The following is a 12,756-nucleotide window of genomic DNA, read 5'->3' on the forward strand; positions in this document are numbered from 1 at the left end:
ACGTTCGGCTTCGCGACCACGCTCAACGAGGTGCCGATGGTGTTCAACTTCACGCACCCGTTGGTCAACGACACCCTTATGTCGTTCGCCGACGTGGCCTTCGTCGTGGAGCGCGGCGCGGTCAAGTGGCTCTGGGCCTTTGACGGCGCCTGGCCCTTCGATTCGCGCGCTTCGGGATTCACCCTCACCGCTTCGCTCGAGCTCGAGGCCGCGGGGGTCACCGGCGTCGAGAGGCTCAATGACCACCCGCGCCCCGGCCGCACCACCTACAGCGTCAACCACCACAGCAAAGACAACGGCAACAACAACGGAGGCAAGAGCCTGGAGGTCAAGTTCGTCGTGTTTGATCGGGCCGTGTCCGACGGCGAGCTCGTCGACGTCGTGCACGCCGTTGAGCTTGTCACCACCGGCGGCGCGCAGGTGGCTCACTTCCACTTCACCTTCCCGGCATTCCGCTACACGTTCGTCTACGACCCCGAGCTGGTGCTGGTGGTGCGCGAAGTCGACGGCGAGAGCTCGGCGTCGCCCGGCGGGCTCATCGCCGGCATCGTGGCGCTGGCGTTCATCGGCGGCCTGGTCGGGCTGGCCGTGGTGCGGTCTGCCCTCGCCGCCCCGCCCGCGGACGAGGCCTATCGTGGTCTGGGCGAGCTCGACCACAACCACGTCCTGGTGCCGACCGACGACATCGAGCAGACGCCGCCGCCGCTGACCAAGGGCCGACGTCCCTCGTACGACGCGGGCGCCAGCGTCGAGCGAGAGGCGGCGCCAGGAAGAGCGAGCAGCAAGCGGTCGGTTGCGGGCGGCGGCGGTAGTGGCGGGAACAACCGCTATCGCTACGACTACGAGGAGGAGGACGACAACTTCTACAGGGGCGAGGGGGACTTTGAGATGGAGGTGCTCTCCCGGCCAACAGCCACAGCCGGGGCCAAGAAGCAGGCCCGAACCACACGGATCAGGGCGCCCAGTCAGAGCAGCGGCAACAGCGCGGCCAAGGGCTCGAGCCATACTGTGCGGGAGGAAGACGATGATGGCACCTACGACAGCGAGTTCAACGGACGCCAGACGCGGTCGGGCGGGAGGGCGGCGGGGGTGCATCCCAACAGGCCCAGAGCCCCGACAGCGTACCAGTGGGAGGGGACCGATGACGACACCACCTACCTATCATGATCATTCCCAACAACAATAGACATGAAAGATTAACTTCCCACAGTCCTTGTTCTTGTGTTGATGTGTTGATGTGTGGGTAGTAAAACATGTGGTTAGGCCAAACCCCTTTGTTTGTATTGGTCCATGTGGACTACACTGTTACATAAAACAAACCCATCAAGCTGCTTCCTCCTCTCATTAGTTCTTGGTGGGCTCGCTGGTGGTGCTGCTCGTCATGGCGGGGTGGCAGAAGTCGGGCTGGAGGCTCTGGAAGAGGGCTCGCCTCTCCTCGCACACCTTGAGCACCTCGTCCAGCTTGGCCAGTTCTGACTTGAGCTGGTCGAGGTAGAGGCCGACGTCGAACAGCTTCTCAATCGCTTCGTCGTTCAGCTCGGCCAGCTTGCGTTGCATGGCGCTCGTCAACACGCTCTTCTCATACAACCTGTAATGCATCGGTTGGCAACCATTCCTCTTGGTCGTCCATCATGCGTGTGCGGTGTGTGCGTGTGCGGTGTGTGCGTGTGCGGTGTGCGTGTGCGGTGTGTGCGTGTGCGGTGTGCGTGTGCGGTATGCGTGCGTGGAGGACTGCGTACAGAGGGACGAGGCAGAACTCCTGGAACTTGAGGAGGGTGTTACGGGCCACGCGGTCCCTGATGTCGTTGAAGTAGCGCGAGGCCAGCGGCACAAAGTCCTTCTTCAGCTTGTCCTCGGTGTCCTGCCAGCTGCTCAGCAGCGAGCGCGACGACCCACCACCTCCGCCAGCGTGGTGGGTGCTCCCCGGCGGGGACGAGGTCAGGAGGCGCTCCATCGAGTCCGACAGGAGCGTATTGCGGGGCGGCCCCTTGGGCGTGCTGGGCGCCGACGAGGCGGTGGTGAGCGAGCCGATCGACGAGTTGCGCATACCGAGCAGGCCCAGGCCGCGGTCGGGTCCCGGGCCGCCGCTGGTCGAGCCCACGCCCGAACCCGAGCCGGAGCCGGGCGAGGGCACGGTCACGCCCAGCTGGCCGCCCGATGGAGGTCCCGGCTCGTCGCGGGCCGACACGCGGGGCGAGCCGGGCGACGAGGTGCCCGCCGCACCGCCGCGGGCGTTGTTGTTGGGCGTCGGCGGCGGCGTGGTGGTCTTGTCCGACAGGTCGCCGCCCACAGAGCGCTTGCGCAGCTCCAGCGCCAGGGGCGAACCGGAGGGGTGCAGGTGCCCATCCTGTCCACCTGCATACATCGCGTCGTGTCGTGTGTGCCGTGAGTGTCGTGCCGTGTGTGTCGTGCCGTGTGTGCGGTCGCGCGTGTGCGGTGTGTGCGGTGCGTACCGGTGAATTCGCTGGGGCGCCTGGCGATGAGGCTGCCCTTGCGCTTGGGCTCGTCGTCGCCGCGCGGGATGAGGAAGCTGCCGCGCAGGCGGGACGAGGTGGTGAGCGACGGCAGAGGCGTGGCGTAGGTCCGGATGCGCTCGTCGGTCAGCAGAGTGGGGAAGTAGACCAACCGACGGCAGCGCAGCTCCTCGAGGCACTTCTCCTGGGCCAGCGCCACCACCTTCTTCACGTGGCTGTAGAAGTGGTCGCGCACGCAGAAGGCCAGCTGGGGCGACGAGTACTTGAGCTTGCGGCCCAGCAGCAGGTCGTTGTACATCTCGTTCACCCCCTTGAAGGCACCACCATCGCCACCTTGGCCATTATTTGTCGACGAGCCGCGGTTCATGGTGGGCGAAGAAGAAGATGAAGGAGATGATGATGAAGGAGAAGAAGATGAAGCTGAGGTGGTGTAGGCGGAGAAGCGGTAGGCGTTGAGCGACGAGGCAAAGGGCGACGAGGCCGGGCGGCCGGTGGTGGTGGACTTGCGCTTGAGGGTGGTGTCGACGATGGCGCACAGCCGCTGGAAGATCTTGAGCGTGCGGCGGAAGAGCTTGTCCACGAAGGGCGCAAAGGCCTCGCGGAACTTGGTCTCGGCCACCTCGGCCGCCTTGGTCATGAACTCGTGGGGCGACAGGCGATCGGAGAGGGGGATGGCCTGCAGCTCGAGCAGGTTGAGGTGGAACTCGAGGTTCTCGACGAAGCCGCGGAACTCGGTGAGCAGCTTGCGCAGCTGCGCGCCGCCGGAGCCCAGGCAATTGTCCCAGAAGGGCGTGCGCCAGCGGCGGTCCTTGGTCAGCAGCGCCGTGTCCGCCAGACCCACCATTCCACGCGACTTGTCTAAACACGACACACCACACGACATACACACGACACACGACACACACGACGAGTGAGTGAACTGAGTTCCGCACGTCACGCGATGTGGCAATGGCGCGCACCAAAGAGATCGTAGTCGGAGAGCGCGCCGGTGATGTTGAAGACGGCGGAGAAGTTGCTCTCGAGGGAGTAGAAGATGGTGGCTAGGAACTCGTTGGAGTACTTGCCGGCGATGAAGCGCAGCTTGGTGATGCGGCCCGCGCGGTCGGTCTCGAGCTCCTGCACGGCGGCCTCGAGCTGTCGCTGGATGTTGACCCGCCGATCGGCGGTCTTCTGGCTCAGGGTGTCGATCAGCGCCGGAATCTGAGGGATGAGCTCCTTGTGCTTCTTCCACGTCAGCTCCAGCAGGTAGCGGCGCAGCCTGTTCACGCCCAGACGCTTCTTCAAGCTGGTGCGGTGGTGAAAGAGGAAAAATTTCAATCACGCCAGCGTCAGTTAACCATGAATTCCTCAAATATTTCTTATAAAGAAGGGTGGTGGGGTGGAGGTGAACCTCTTGTCGTAGCCGAGCTTCTCGAGGATCATGAGGTCGCGGTAGTAGCAGTTGATGACCTTCTTCTGGAAGTCCTCCTTGTTGGTGAGCTTGGACCGCACGGCGTCGTTGAACAAGCTGATGTAGAACGAATTGTGCGGCCGCAGCGAGAGCTGCTTGTTGACCTCCTCGGGCGAGGTGAAGTTCTTCATGAGGTGGTAGAACTTGGAGTAGGCGAAGACCGTCCGCGAGAAGGTCGGGTCGTATTCCTTGACCAGGTCCAGCAGGTAGTTGCGCGCGTAGCTCGCGCTCTCGCTCTGGGCGTCGATGAACTCCTCCACCACGAGAATGATGCGGTTGGACGGCGCGATCAGCTTGCGCACGGCATTCTCCGTTTCGCTCATCTCGGCCTTCGTGCCCGACCGGAACGCCAGGCCTGTGGTGCAATTGGTCAGACAAATAGTGTACACGTATATGTAAAGGAATATATACACAAGATAAATACACATATGCGTGTGTGGTGTGTGTAGATATATGATGTAAATGTTCAGATACGTACCTGGTGCGTCGATCAGGGTCATGTCGAAGGTGCTCTGGTACTCGTAGGTGGCGTGGACGGGCCGGCCCAGGTCGGCTAGCGCCTGCGCGCTAAAGGCCGGCATGTTGGCCCCGGGCACGGCGCGCGGCGAGCTGGTGGCGGCCATGGTCAAGGGCGCCACGACGGCGGGCGCCGTGGTGACCTCGACGGCCGGCATGTCGCCGTTGTCGCGCCGGACCGGCACGGCGCCGTCCTTGGTGACGGCGTTGGCGTTCAGGCGAGGCGACGAGACCGAGCGCGGGAAGGAGCGGGGCGAGGTCAGCTTGCCGCCGGTGCTGCTGGCCGGCGACGGCACCGAGTCGAGCTTGTCCACGGGCACGTCGATCGAGAAGCTGATGTTCTCCATCTTGCGGCTGCCCTCGCGCTTGATCTGCTTGTCGGCGTCGGGCTCGCCTGCGGCTGCGGCGGCGGAGGACTTGGGCGTGGTGGCGCCGTCGGCCTTTTTCTCGGCAGCGGCAGCGCCGTCGCCCACGGCCTCGGCCAGCTTGTCGAACGCCGGCGGCTTGGAGTCGCGGCGGCCGGTCTTCTCGTCCCTGTGGCGCTCGGCTTGGCCGCGCTTGAGGGTACCGTCCTTGCGGTCCTTGCTTCGTGTCGACATCACGATTGTCGACATGGAAGACGACGGCGTGGAGGCGGAGCTCGATGCCGCAGACGTCGAAGTGGACGACAACGACGATAACGAAGAGGTAGATGACGACGCAGAGTAGGCGCCCTGGTTCTTCTTCTTCATCACCTCCGGGAAGTGCGAGAGCGACACCGCCTGGGTCTTTTCCACGCCATTGCGGGAGATGTAGCTGAGCAGGACCTTGGGCTCGTGCCTCTCGGCCTGGTTCTTGATCTGCAGGCTCAAGGGCCTCCTCGTCGCACCTAGTCGCGCAGCGAAAAAAAAACAAGTCAGTCATGGCCCCCGCCGCCGCCGCCCGCGAATGTACGTACCGTAGCCCACGTCGGTGAACTGGTGGCCGAGGAAGGCCTCCAACAGGGTCGACTTGCCCTGCCCTCGCAGACCCACCAGCACGATCTCCGGCATCTCCAGCTCGAGATTCAGACTGTGTGCGTGTAGCGTCGCGTGGTGTCGTGTCGTGTGTGCGTGTGCATGCGATGAGTTACGAAATGCTCCAAGGCCAAGAGCGATTGATTGGTGAGTGGGGCGTACTCCTTGGCCAGGGCGGTGATGAGGTCGAACGCCTTGTAGAGCTGGCGCGGGTAGGGCCGCTTCCAGTCGTACGACGAGACCTGCTCCTCGGTGGAGACGTCGATCTCGGTGCGCTCCACGCCCCCGTCGCCCTTCTCCCGCGCCTCCTTGATGCGGCGCACCTCCTGGGCCACATGGTTCAGGTCCTTGGTGTCGTCCTTAAGCTCGTCCTTGCGCCGCTTGAGATCGATGATCTTGCGGCGCTGCTCCGAGTTGATGAAGTCCCGCTTGCGCATGGCCTCGTCCCACATCAGCACCCGCTCGTCGAACTCGCGCTGGAGGAACTTCTCCTTCTCCTCGTTGAGCGCGCCCAGCTGCTGCCGGATGCGGTCCTTCTTCTTGAGCACGATGGCGTTGCTCTTCAGTACCGCCTCGAAGTCGGCCCGGATCTTCTTGTGCTCCTTCTCCAGCTCGCGCTCCTTTTTCTCCAGGATCAGGATCTCCGACTCCTTCCTCTGCCCAAACACCTGCGCGGCCAAGCCCTTGAGAAAAACACGACACGACACGACACGACACGACACGACACGACACGACACGACACGACACGACACGACACGACACGACACGACACGACACGACACGACACGAGACACGACACGACACGACACGACACGACCAACGACACGACACACCGCGCACGGAGGTGGGCCGCGTACCACGCTGCCGGAACCGTATCCGGCGGTCTGGGACTGAAGGTCCTGCTTGCCGCGGATGGCGGTGCCGCTGAGGCTGATGGAGTAGCCTCCGCGCTGGTCGGGCGTGGAGTCGGTCTTGGCCTTGTCCGTATACTCGTTGGTGATCTCGCTCAGCTTCTGCATGAGGCAGCGCTTGTCCTCGAGCGTGGGCATCGCGAGCGTGTAGAACTTGGTCGTCTCAAAGTTGACCAGATCGAACGCATTCGCAATGGCAGCTGAAAAACACAGAGAGAAAAATCGTTAGCTAACGACACCGCACACACGACACACGTGATACACAACACACGCAGCACGCATGTTCGCCCAAGTGGGCGGACATACACTCGTTGTCGCGGATAAAGGTCTGCTTGAGGGCGATCTCGTCCTTGAGCTTGTAGACGACGCCGGCCTGGTTCTTGCCCTTGAGCATCGGCCGCGCCAGGATGAGGATGTTGTTGAACAGGAAGTACTTCCGCTCCATTTCCTTGCCGGCGCGGAGGTCCACCAGCATGCCCTCCTGCACGAACTTGCGCCCGGGCTCCACCAGCTTCAGGGTCTGCAGCAGCGCGCATGCCACGAATTCCAAGAGTGACCCACGGATAAGTCGATGGCTCCAGACAGGTGGTGGTCATGGTGTGTGGGCGTGGGGGTGGGGAGGTAGTACGCCGACGACGCCAGTGTCCGAAACGATCGCGTTCTGGATTTCGAGGAGCTTCTGCACGTTCTCCACCTTGCGCTTGTTTTCGTTGACGTCGGTGACGACTTCGGTCATCTTGGCCACCGCGGCCAGGAGGTTCTCGTAATCGAAGTGGTCCTTCGGCGTGTGTTGCACGATCTCCTGCTCGCCACGCGGTGTGGTGAGAAGTGTGAGAGTACGAGAAGAGAAAGAGCTGTGAACGAACCCTCAAGAGCAACGGATACTTGCAGATACGTTGAATGGGCTTGATGATGAAGCTGCCGATGTCTTGTCTGTGACAGCGCTCGTTCTTTTTGCATTCCTGTTGTTGTGGTCGTTGGCGCCAACCACCGCCAAGTCAAGTGGATCGGCGATCAGCTTTGGAAACGGGGAGAGGGTGGGAGGCGAGCGGGGCGGTTGTGCCTCGAGAAAGGTGGAGAACTGGGGGTTGGTCTTCTTCAGGTTTTCTATCTCGGCAAGCGCGCGCCCCTGGTTGGAGCAGTACTGGGTGTACATCTTGAGGTAGTCCGCCTGTATGGGGGGGGAACATGAAGTCAGGTGGTGCTGTTGATGCGAAAAGGGGAAGAGGGACTGGGTCGAGGTACGCACCAATTTGAGGAAGATTTCGCCGATGTTCTGGGTCGAGGGCTTGGACTTCTTGATCTTGAGCAGATCGTTCATGAGCTCAGTGTTGATCGTGAGGATGAGCGTGATGTTGGAGAAGATGTTGGACACCTCGGCCGTGTTCAACAGCCCCTGGGCCTTGACAGGGTTGACGAACACCTACGAAAGAGAGACCATCTCAGTTGAGTGCCCCTCAAAGATGGAACGGAAAAAAGGGGATTGTGGGAGAGTGGATGGGGGGGGGTACCTGGACGATGGTCTTCAGATGTTCGACGTAGGCCACCTCGGTCTCCACGAGCTCCCTCATGACTTCATTTCGCAATCGTTCGTGCCTTTCGGCATCTTCCGCGCCCCACACGCTCATCTTCTCGCCGGCCGCTGGTCTATCACTTTCCCTTTCTCGTGTGAGCGCCGGGGCGAGACGATTCGAATGATTTGCTTCCTTTCTCGATCGAGGCTGAGTGCTCCTTTTCCTTCACCTCCTCGTCTCTCTCTCTTCTTCTTTCCCGGTGTGTGCTGTGCGCAATCCGCTCACAATCGAGTCAGTCGTCCTCCGTAAACGAAAGGAACCCCCAATATCTTTCGTCAAACGAGGCGGGGGGGACCTTGTTGTTGGTAGCGGCGTGGCCTTCCTTTTTTGGCGTGTCCGCAAAAAACGAACAATAAGAACATTAATTAGGTGAGAAAGAGAGAACGGAGAATGAGAACCGAGAAGAAGAATGTCTCGGGGGAGTGAACAGCCCGACCAAGTGGTCAAGACGACGAGGGGACGCGAATCGAACGTGCATGATTAAGTAAGTGCCGCGAGTGTACATTTTACAGGAGGGCTTTTTAGGAACGACAACGAGAGGAGAGAGGTAGGAGTACAGAGAAGGTGGGTCGCGAGGGGTAAGGCCGGAGCTGGTGAGCGCCACTCAAGCATTCGTTCGTGTTGGTTGTTGGTTGTTGGTTGTTGGACGGATGGAATGATGGATGACCACGAGACTGGGTCGTCGTCGTCGTGTGGAGTGGGTGTGGTGTAGATCTTAAGACCTCTGGCTGAGGAGGTAGGTGCCCTGGTCGCCGCCCATGTCCTCGTACTCGCCATCGCTGGCCATGTCGACCTCGCCGCGGATGTGCTGCTTGCTGCGCTTGGTGGCGGCGACGGACGCCACGGTGGTGGCCTCGGTCGAGTAGAGCGAGATCTGCTGCTCGTCACCGAACTCGTCGACGTTGGTGAGGTAGAAGAGGCCGCCGGCGCTCAGGCCGCCGAGCACGCCACCAATGAGGTAGATCCAGGTGTACTCCAGCCGAGTGATGTCGCCGTGGGCAATCGCATCGGAAAAGTTGAGGCCGAGCAAGATGGCAGGGTTCAAGGCGCCACCGGACACGTCTGGGGTGAGGCGAGCGTGAGCAAATTGAACGTAATTTGATACGAAATGGGCAGCTGAGTGAGAGGGGGGGAGACGTACAGCCAGCAGAACAGATGCCCGAAAGGACGGTGAAGCCGATAGCGATACCGAAGAAAGAGTTACCGGCCTGGGGCTTGGTGGTGGCGGTCTGGAGCACGACGAAGTCGAGCAGGAAGGTCCAGAACCACTCGACGATGACGGCGCCGATGAGGGGGATGTTGGCACCGGGGGTGATGCGGAAGGTCTCGGACAGAATCGCCCACTGGAACAGACCCGCGAGGAATGAGGCGAAGATTTGGACGACGATGTAGATGGCGGCATCGAGGGTCGAGATGGGGGGCTTCTCCTGGCCAGGGCGAGGGCGGTGGCCGAGAGACCTGACCCAAACGGCGATGGTGATGGAGGGGTTGTAGTGGGCGCCCGAGAGATGGCCACCTGCGTAGACCACCGCGACCAGACAGGTTCCGATACCGAGGGCAGCCTGCATCTCGAAAACGCTATCGCTTCGGAGGAAATTGATCAAGTTGAAGGAGATCGACGCCGTCAGGAAGAAGGTGCCGATGAATTCCATGATGAAGGGGGCCAGCAGCTTCGCCAGCCTCTTGGAGATGACCATTGTTTGTAGATTATTGGGATCTCGCCGATGGGGTTGTGATGAAGGTAACGAAGTGTAACCTCCTTAATGGCAGGCGAGCGACGAAGAAAGACGAGGAATTGCTCTGAATCGTCGATCAGATGTTGATTGAAGAAGTCAAGGACAAACGCGAAGTGGCGCCTGCCGCCGTTGCTAGGCTGACTTCTCCCCAATCCTCGATTTAACCAGGTATTTTAATTATTAGCCCGCCAATATTCCTGCCTCACCGACTTCCAGAACGGCCACGCTTCCGGCGGCACGCCGTGGTGCAGCTCAGCGTTCGTGGTGTTCATCGGCACCGGCAGAATAGAGCTGCTCGAGTTGCTCGAGCGACACCTGGCCATCGTTGTTGGTGTCGAGCTTCCGCCACATCGTCGTGATGTCCTCGGGACTGTACTTGGCCTTCAGGTGCGACACAGCTTCTTGGAACTCTTCGAACGATATTTGACCTGGCCAACGTTTTTACGTGGTTTACATAGACCACATGGCACGAGTCAGCACGACCAGCAGGCAGAGCGAGGAAGCGGGCAGAGCTAACGGTACCGTCTTGGTTGGTGTCGATGATGGACATGAGAGTGTGGGCGCGCTGGTCGATCTTGTCCATCTCCTTGTCCAGCTTGGCAATCATCTTCTCCAGCTTGGTCTCGAGGGTGTGGACCACCTTGTCCTGCGGCGGGGGCTGCGGCTGGTGCTGCGGCTGATCGGTCGACGCCGATGCGGCGCTCAGCTCCTCTTCGCGTTCCTCCTTGCGCTCCTCCTTGCGCTCCTTGAGCTGCTCCAGCGCCTCCCGCTCCCTCTTGATCTTCGATGGCGCCGAGGCGAACAGCAGCGACACGGCTTCGCTGACCACCTTCATCTGCTCGGCCGAGTACGCGCCCGCGGCGTCCTTCTTCGTCGCCTGCTTCGCCTCCGCCTCCGTCGCCGGGGCCTTGGCCTTCTCCTCTCTTTCCTTCTCCTTCTTCTCTTTCTCCTCGGTCTTGATGGCCTGGATCTGCTCCTGGAGGACCTCGAGCTTGGACACCATGTCCTGCGTGGTCTTGGTGGCCGAGGTGAGCTTCGTGTCGGCCACGAGCTGGTCGGGCAGCGCCGAGATGGTCTTGTGCAGCGCCTCCTCCATGGCCTTGGGCAGAGCGATCTCGCCTGTCTCCGCCTTCTTCGTCACCACTTGCTGGCCCTCGAGCGCTGCCAATCGAGACCACCGACGCGATGTCAGCATTGTGTGTGTGTGTGTGTGTGGTGTGTGTGTTGCGTGCGACGCTCGAAGGAAAAGCAGGTGGGCGCGCGTACGCTTAAGTGACGAGTAGGCAGACGTAAGTGCAAAGGCCCGAGACAAAATGAGCAGTGACGGCGGGACATGCTGCGCTGACAGCAGCAGCCACTGTTCCATCTGTGCCTTGGCTAGGAAACACAAACGCATGAGCTCCCTCCCAATGTGGCGAATGGAGCGTGCTGTGCGCCGTACCCGTGTTGAAGTCTTTGTAGTCCATGCCGCGCACCTGCGTTGCCTGCTTCATTTCGGCCTCGGTGAACTTGTCCAGAGCCGCTTCTTGCGCGATCAGCTGGACGCACACATAAGCGAATGTGTGGGCCAAGGTACGCGCGCCGCACACGCGTACATAAACACAACACACACCACCGCACGCGCACGCGCACGCACACTCCTGTATCAGCGATGGTGGGCAAAGACGTACGTCGTCATCCTCGCGAATATCGTGGAGCTTGCTGCGCAGCTGATTGCGGAGGTAGTGCGTCGTGCCGAAGCGAGAGAGGCCCATGTACTTGCACATGGCGACCACCTGCTGCCTGTCGAGCATCTCCAGAGTGAACTTGTCCTCGAACAGCTTCGACAGCCCCAGGATCTCCTTCGTCTCGAGGCTCTGGCCCTCCTTGACCTGGAGGAGGGCGAACGCCCACAACAGCAGCGTCAACGCCAGAGAGCTGCGGTGCGAGCGGAGTGGTCGTGAGGGGGAGGAGGAGGAGGCGCACCTTCTTCATGGCCTCCGCAAAGGTGGCTGCCGACGGCGTGTCGTGCGAGATCTGGAGCGAGCGCAGGTAGAGGGCGTCCTCCAGGAACTTGGCCATCTCCAGCTTCAGCTGCACCGCCTTGCGCCTTGCTTCCTCCTGGCGTTGGGTGTAGCGGGTGAGCGTCAAGTTCAACTGTTATTGTCCGGCACCACCGCCACGGCCGTCACAAGCGCTACAGCAAGCGGCGGCGGTCGCACCTTCTTGATCTTGTCCTCGAAGGTGGAGGGGAGCATGTTGGGGAAGACGGCCAGGAGGACCGGAAGCAGGAGCTCGGCGAACGGGATGACGACGATGGCCAGGAACGGGACCAGACGGAACAAGTCCACTGCGAACGGCCAATGAAGATGAGTCAGCAATACGACGCGAACATCAGGGTGTGTGTGCTGTGTGCTGTGTGCTTGATTGTGTGTAGAGTTCTGGGCACGTACCGGTGGTCTGGGTGAGAAGGCGTCGCTCTCTTCGCGTGAGGTTCTGGCCTGCTATCTTCTTCCTCAGCAGCATCGACGCCGCTTTCACGTTCTGGTGGTGCACGGAGCCCAACCAACCCCTCCAGTCAGCACCCGCACCGTAACGTGTGGTGTTGTGCGGTTGTGCGGCTCAAGGAGGAGGGTACCGCTGCGAGCAGCCGCGAGCCGGCCCAGAAGTGGCGAAGCGTGTCCATCACCTTCTGCCCGAGCCCCACCTTCTGCGGGGTCGCCGTGGTGGCGGTTGGCGTCGATGGTGGTGCGGTGTCCGCCGCCGCCACCGCGGGCGACGAGGACCCGATGGTAGGGGTTGTTGTTGTTGTGGGGGTCGTGTAAGATCTGACGTTGCCAGGTGGCTGCAACTCGCCACAACGCAGGCGGGAGAGGGATGACGGGGAGGACACGAGGGAGTAGTTGCAGGGGCCGCCATGGCGAAGATGAACCAGAGGCGGTGAAGGAAGGGCGGTAGGGAGGATGGGGCTGTGGAGTCGCCGCAACCGGAGAGAAGATGAAGATGAAGCCGTGCACCCGGTCGTTGATCGACGAACCACGAGGGCTGTGGAGAAAGAGCCAAAGGCTCCCGGAGCACCCAGGAGGGAGCCGGAAGGGCCAGCGAACGCCCGCCCCACTAC

At 61.4% G+C, this 12,756-nt stretch overlaps 4 protein-coding genes across 4 annotated transcripts; 1 reads left to right on the top strand and 3 right to left on the bottom strand.

The window, feature by feature from the left end:
- Window positions 1-36: 36 nt before the first annotated feature.
- On the top strand, window positions 37-1,167 carry ACA1_189750 (uncharacterized protein; the record flags this gene model as incomplete). The annotated part of the gene is made up of 1 exon (XM_004333264.1): window positions 37-1,167. The coding sequence occupies one exon, from the start codon at window positions 37-39 to the stop codon at window positions 1,165-1,167; it is 1,131 nt and encodes a 376-aa protein (XP_004333312.1).
- A 177-nt stretch (window positions 1,168-1,344) lies between these two features.
- On the bottom strand, window positions 1,345-7,974 carry ACA1_189760 (RhoGEF domain containing protein; the record flags this gene model as incomplete). The annotated part of the gene is made up of 15 exons (XM_004333265.1): window positions 1,345-1,588; window positions 1,740-2,355; window positions 2,454-3,332; window positions 3,434-3,759; window positions 3,865-4,279; window positions 4,403-5,308; window positions 5,378-5,490; window positions 5,598-6,103; window positions 6,293-6,546; window positions 6,653-6,866; window positions 6,975-7,148; window positions 7,213-7,308; window positions 7,335-7,517; window positions 7,596-7,769; window positions 7,858-7,974. The coding sequence occupies 15 exons, from the start codon at window positions 7,972-7,974 to the stop codon at window positions 1,345-1,347; spliced, it is 5,217 nt and encodes a 1,738-aa protein (XP_004333313.1).
- A 661-nt stretch (window positions 7,975-8,635) lies between these two features.
- Window positions 8,636-9,617, bottom strand: ACA1_189770 (transporter, major intrinsic protein (MIP) superfamily protein; the record flags this gene model as incomplete). The annotated part of the gene is made up of 2 exons (XM_004333266.1): window positions 8,636-8,982; window positions 9,062-9,617. 2 exons carry the CDS (start codon window positions 9,615-9,617, stop codon window positions 8,636-8,638), a joined length of 903 nt encoding a protein of 300 aa, XP_004333314.1.
- Window positions 9,618-9,908: 291 nt separating this feature from the next.
- Window positions 9,909-12,321, bottom strand: ACA1_189780 (EF hand domain containing protein; the record flags this gene model as incomplete). The annotated part of the gene is given in 9 exon segments (XM_004333267.1): window positions 9,909-10,084; window positions 10,179-10,817; window positions 10,923-11,084; window positions 11,098-11,194; window positions 11,327-11,527; window positions 11,622-11,792; window positions 11,858-11,985; window positions 12,089-12,179; window positions 12,274-12,321. 9 exon segments carry the CDS (start codon window positions 12,319-12,321, stop codon window positions 9,909-9,911), a joined length of 1,713 nt encoding a protein of 570 aa, XP_004333315.1.
- Between the last annotated feature and the right edge of the window lie 435 nt (window positions 12,322-12,756).

This window comes from Acanthamoeba castellanii, assembly GCF_000313135.1.
Source record: "Acanthamoeba castellanii str. Neff unplaced genomic scaffold scf7180000084748, whole genome shotgun sequence".
NCBI classification, from domain to species: Eukaryota; Discosea; order Longamoebia; family Acanthamoebidae; genus Acanthamoeba; species Acanthamoeba castellanii.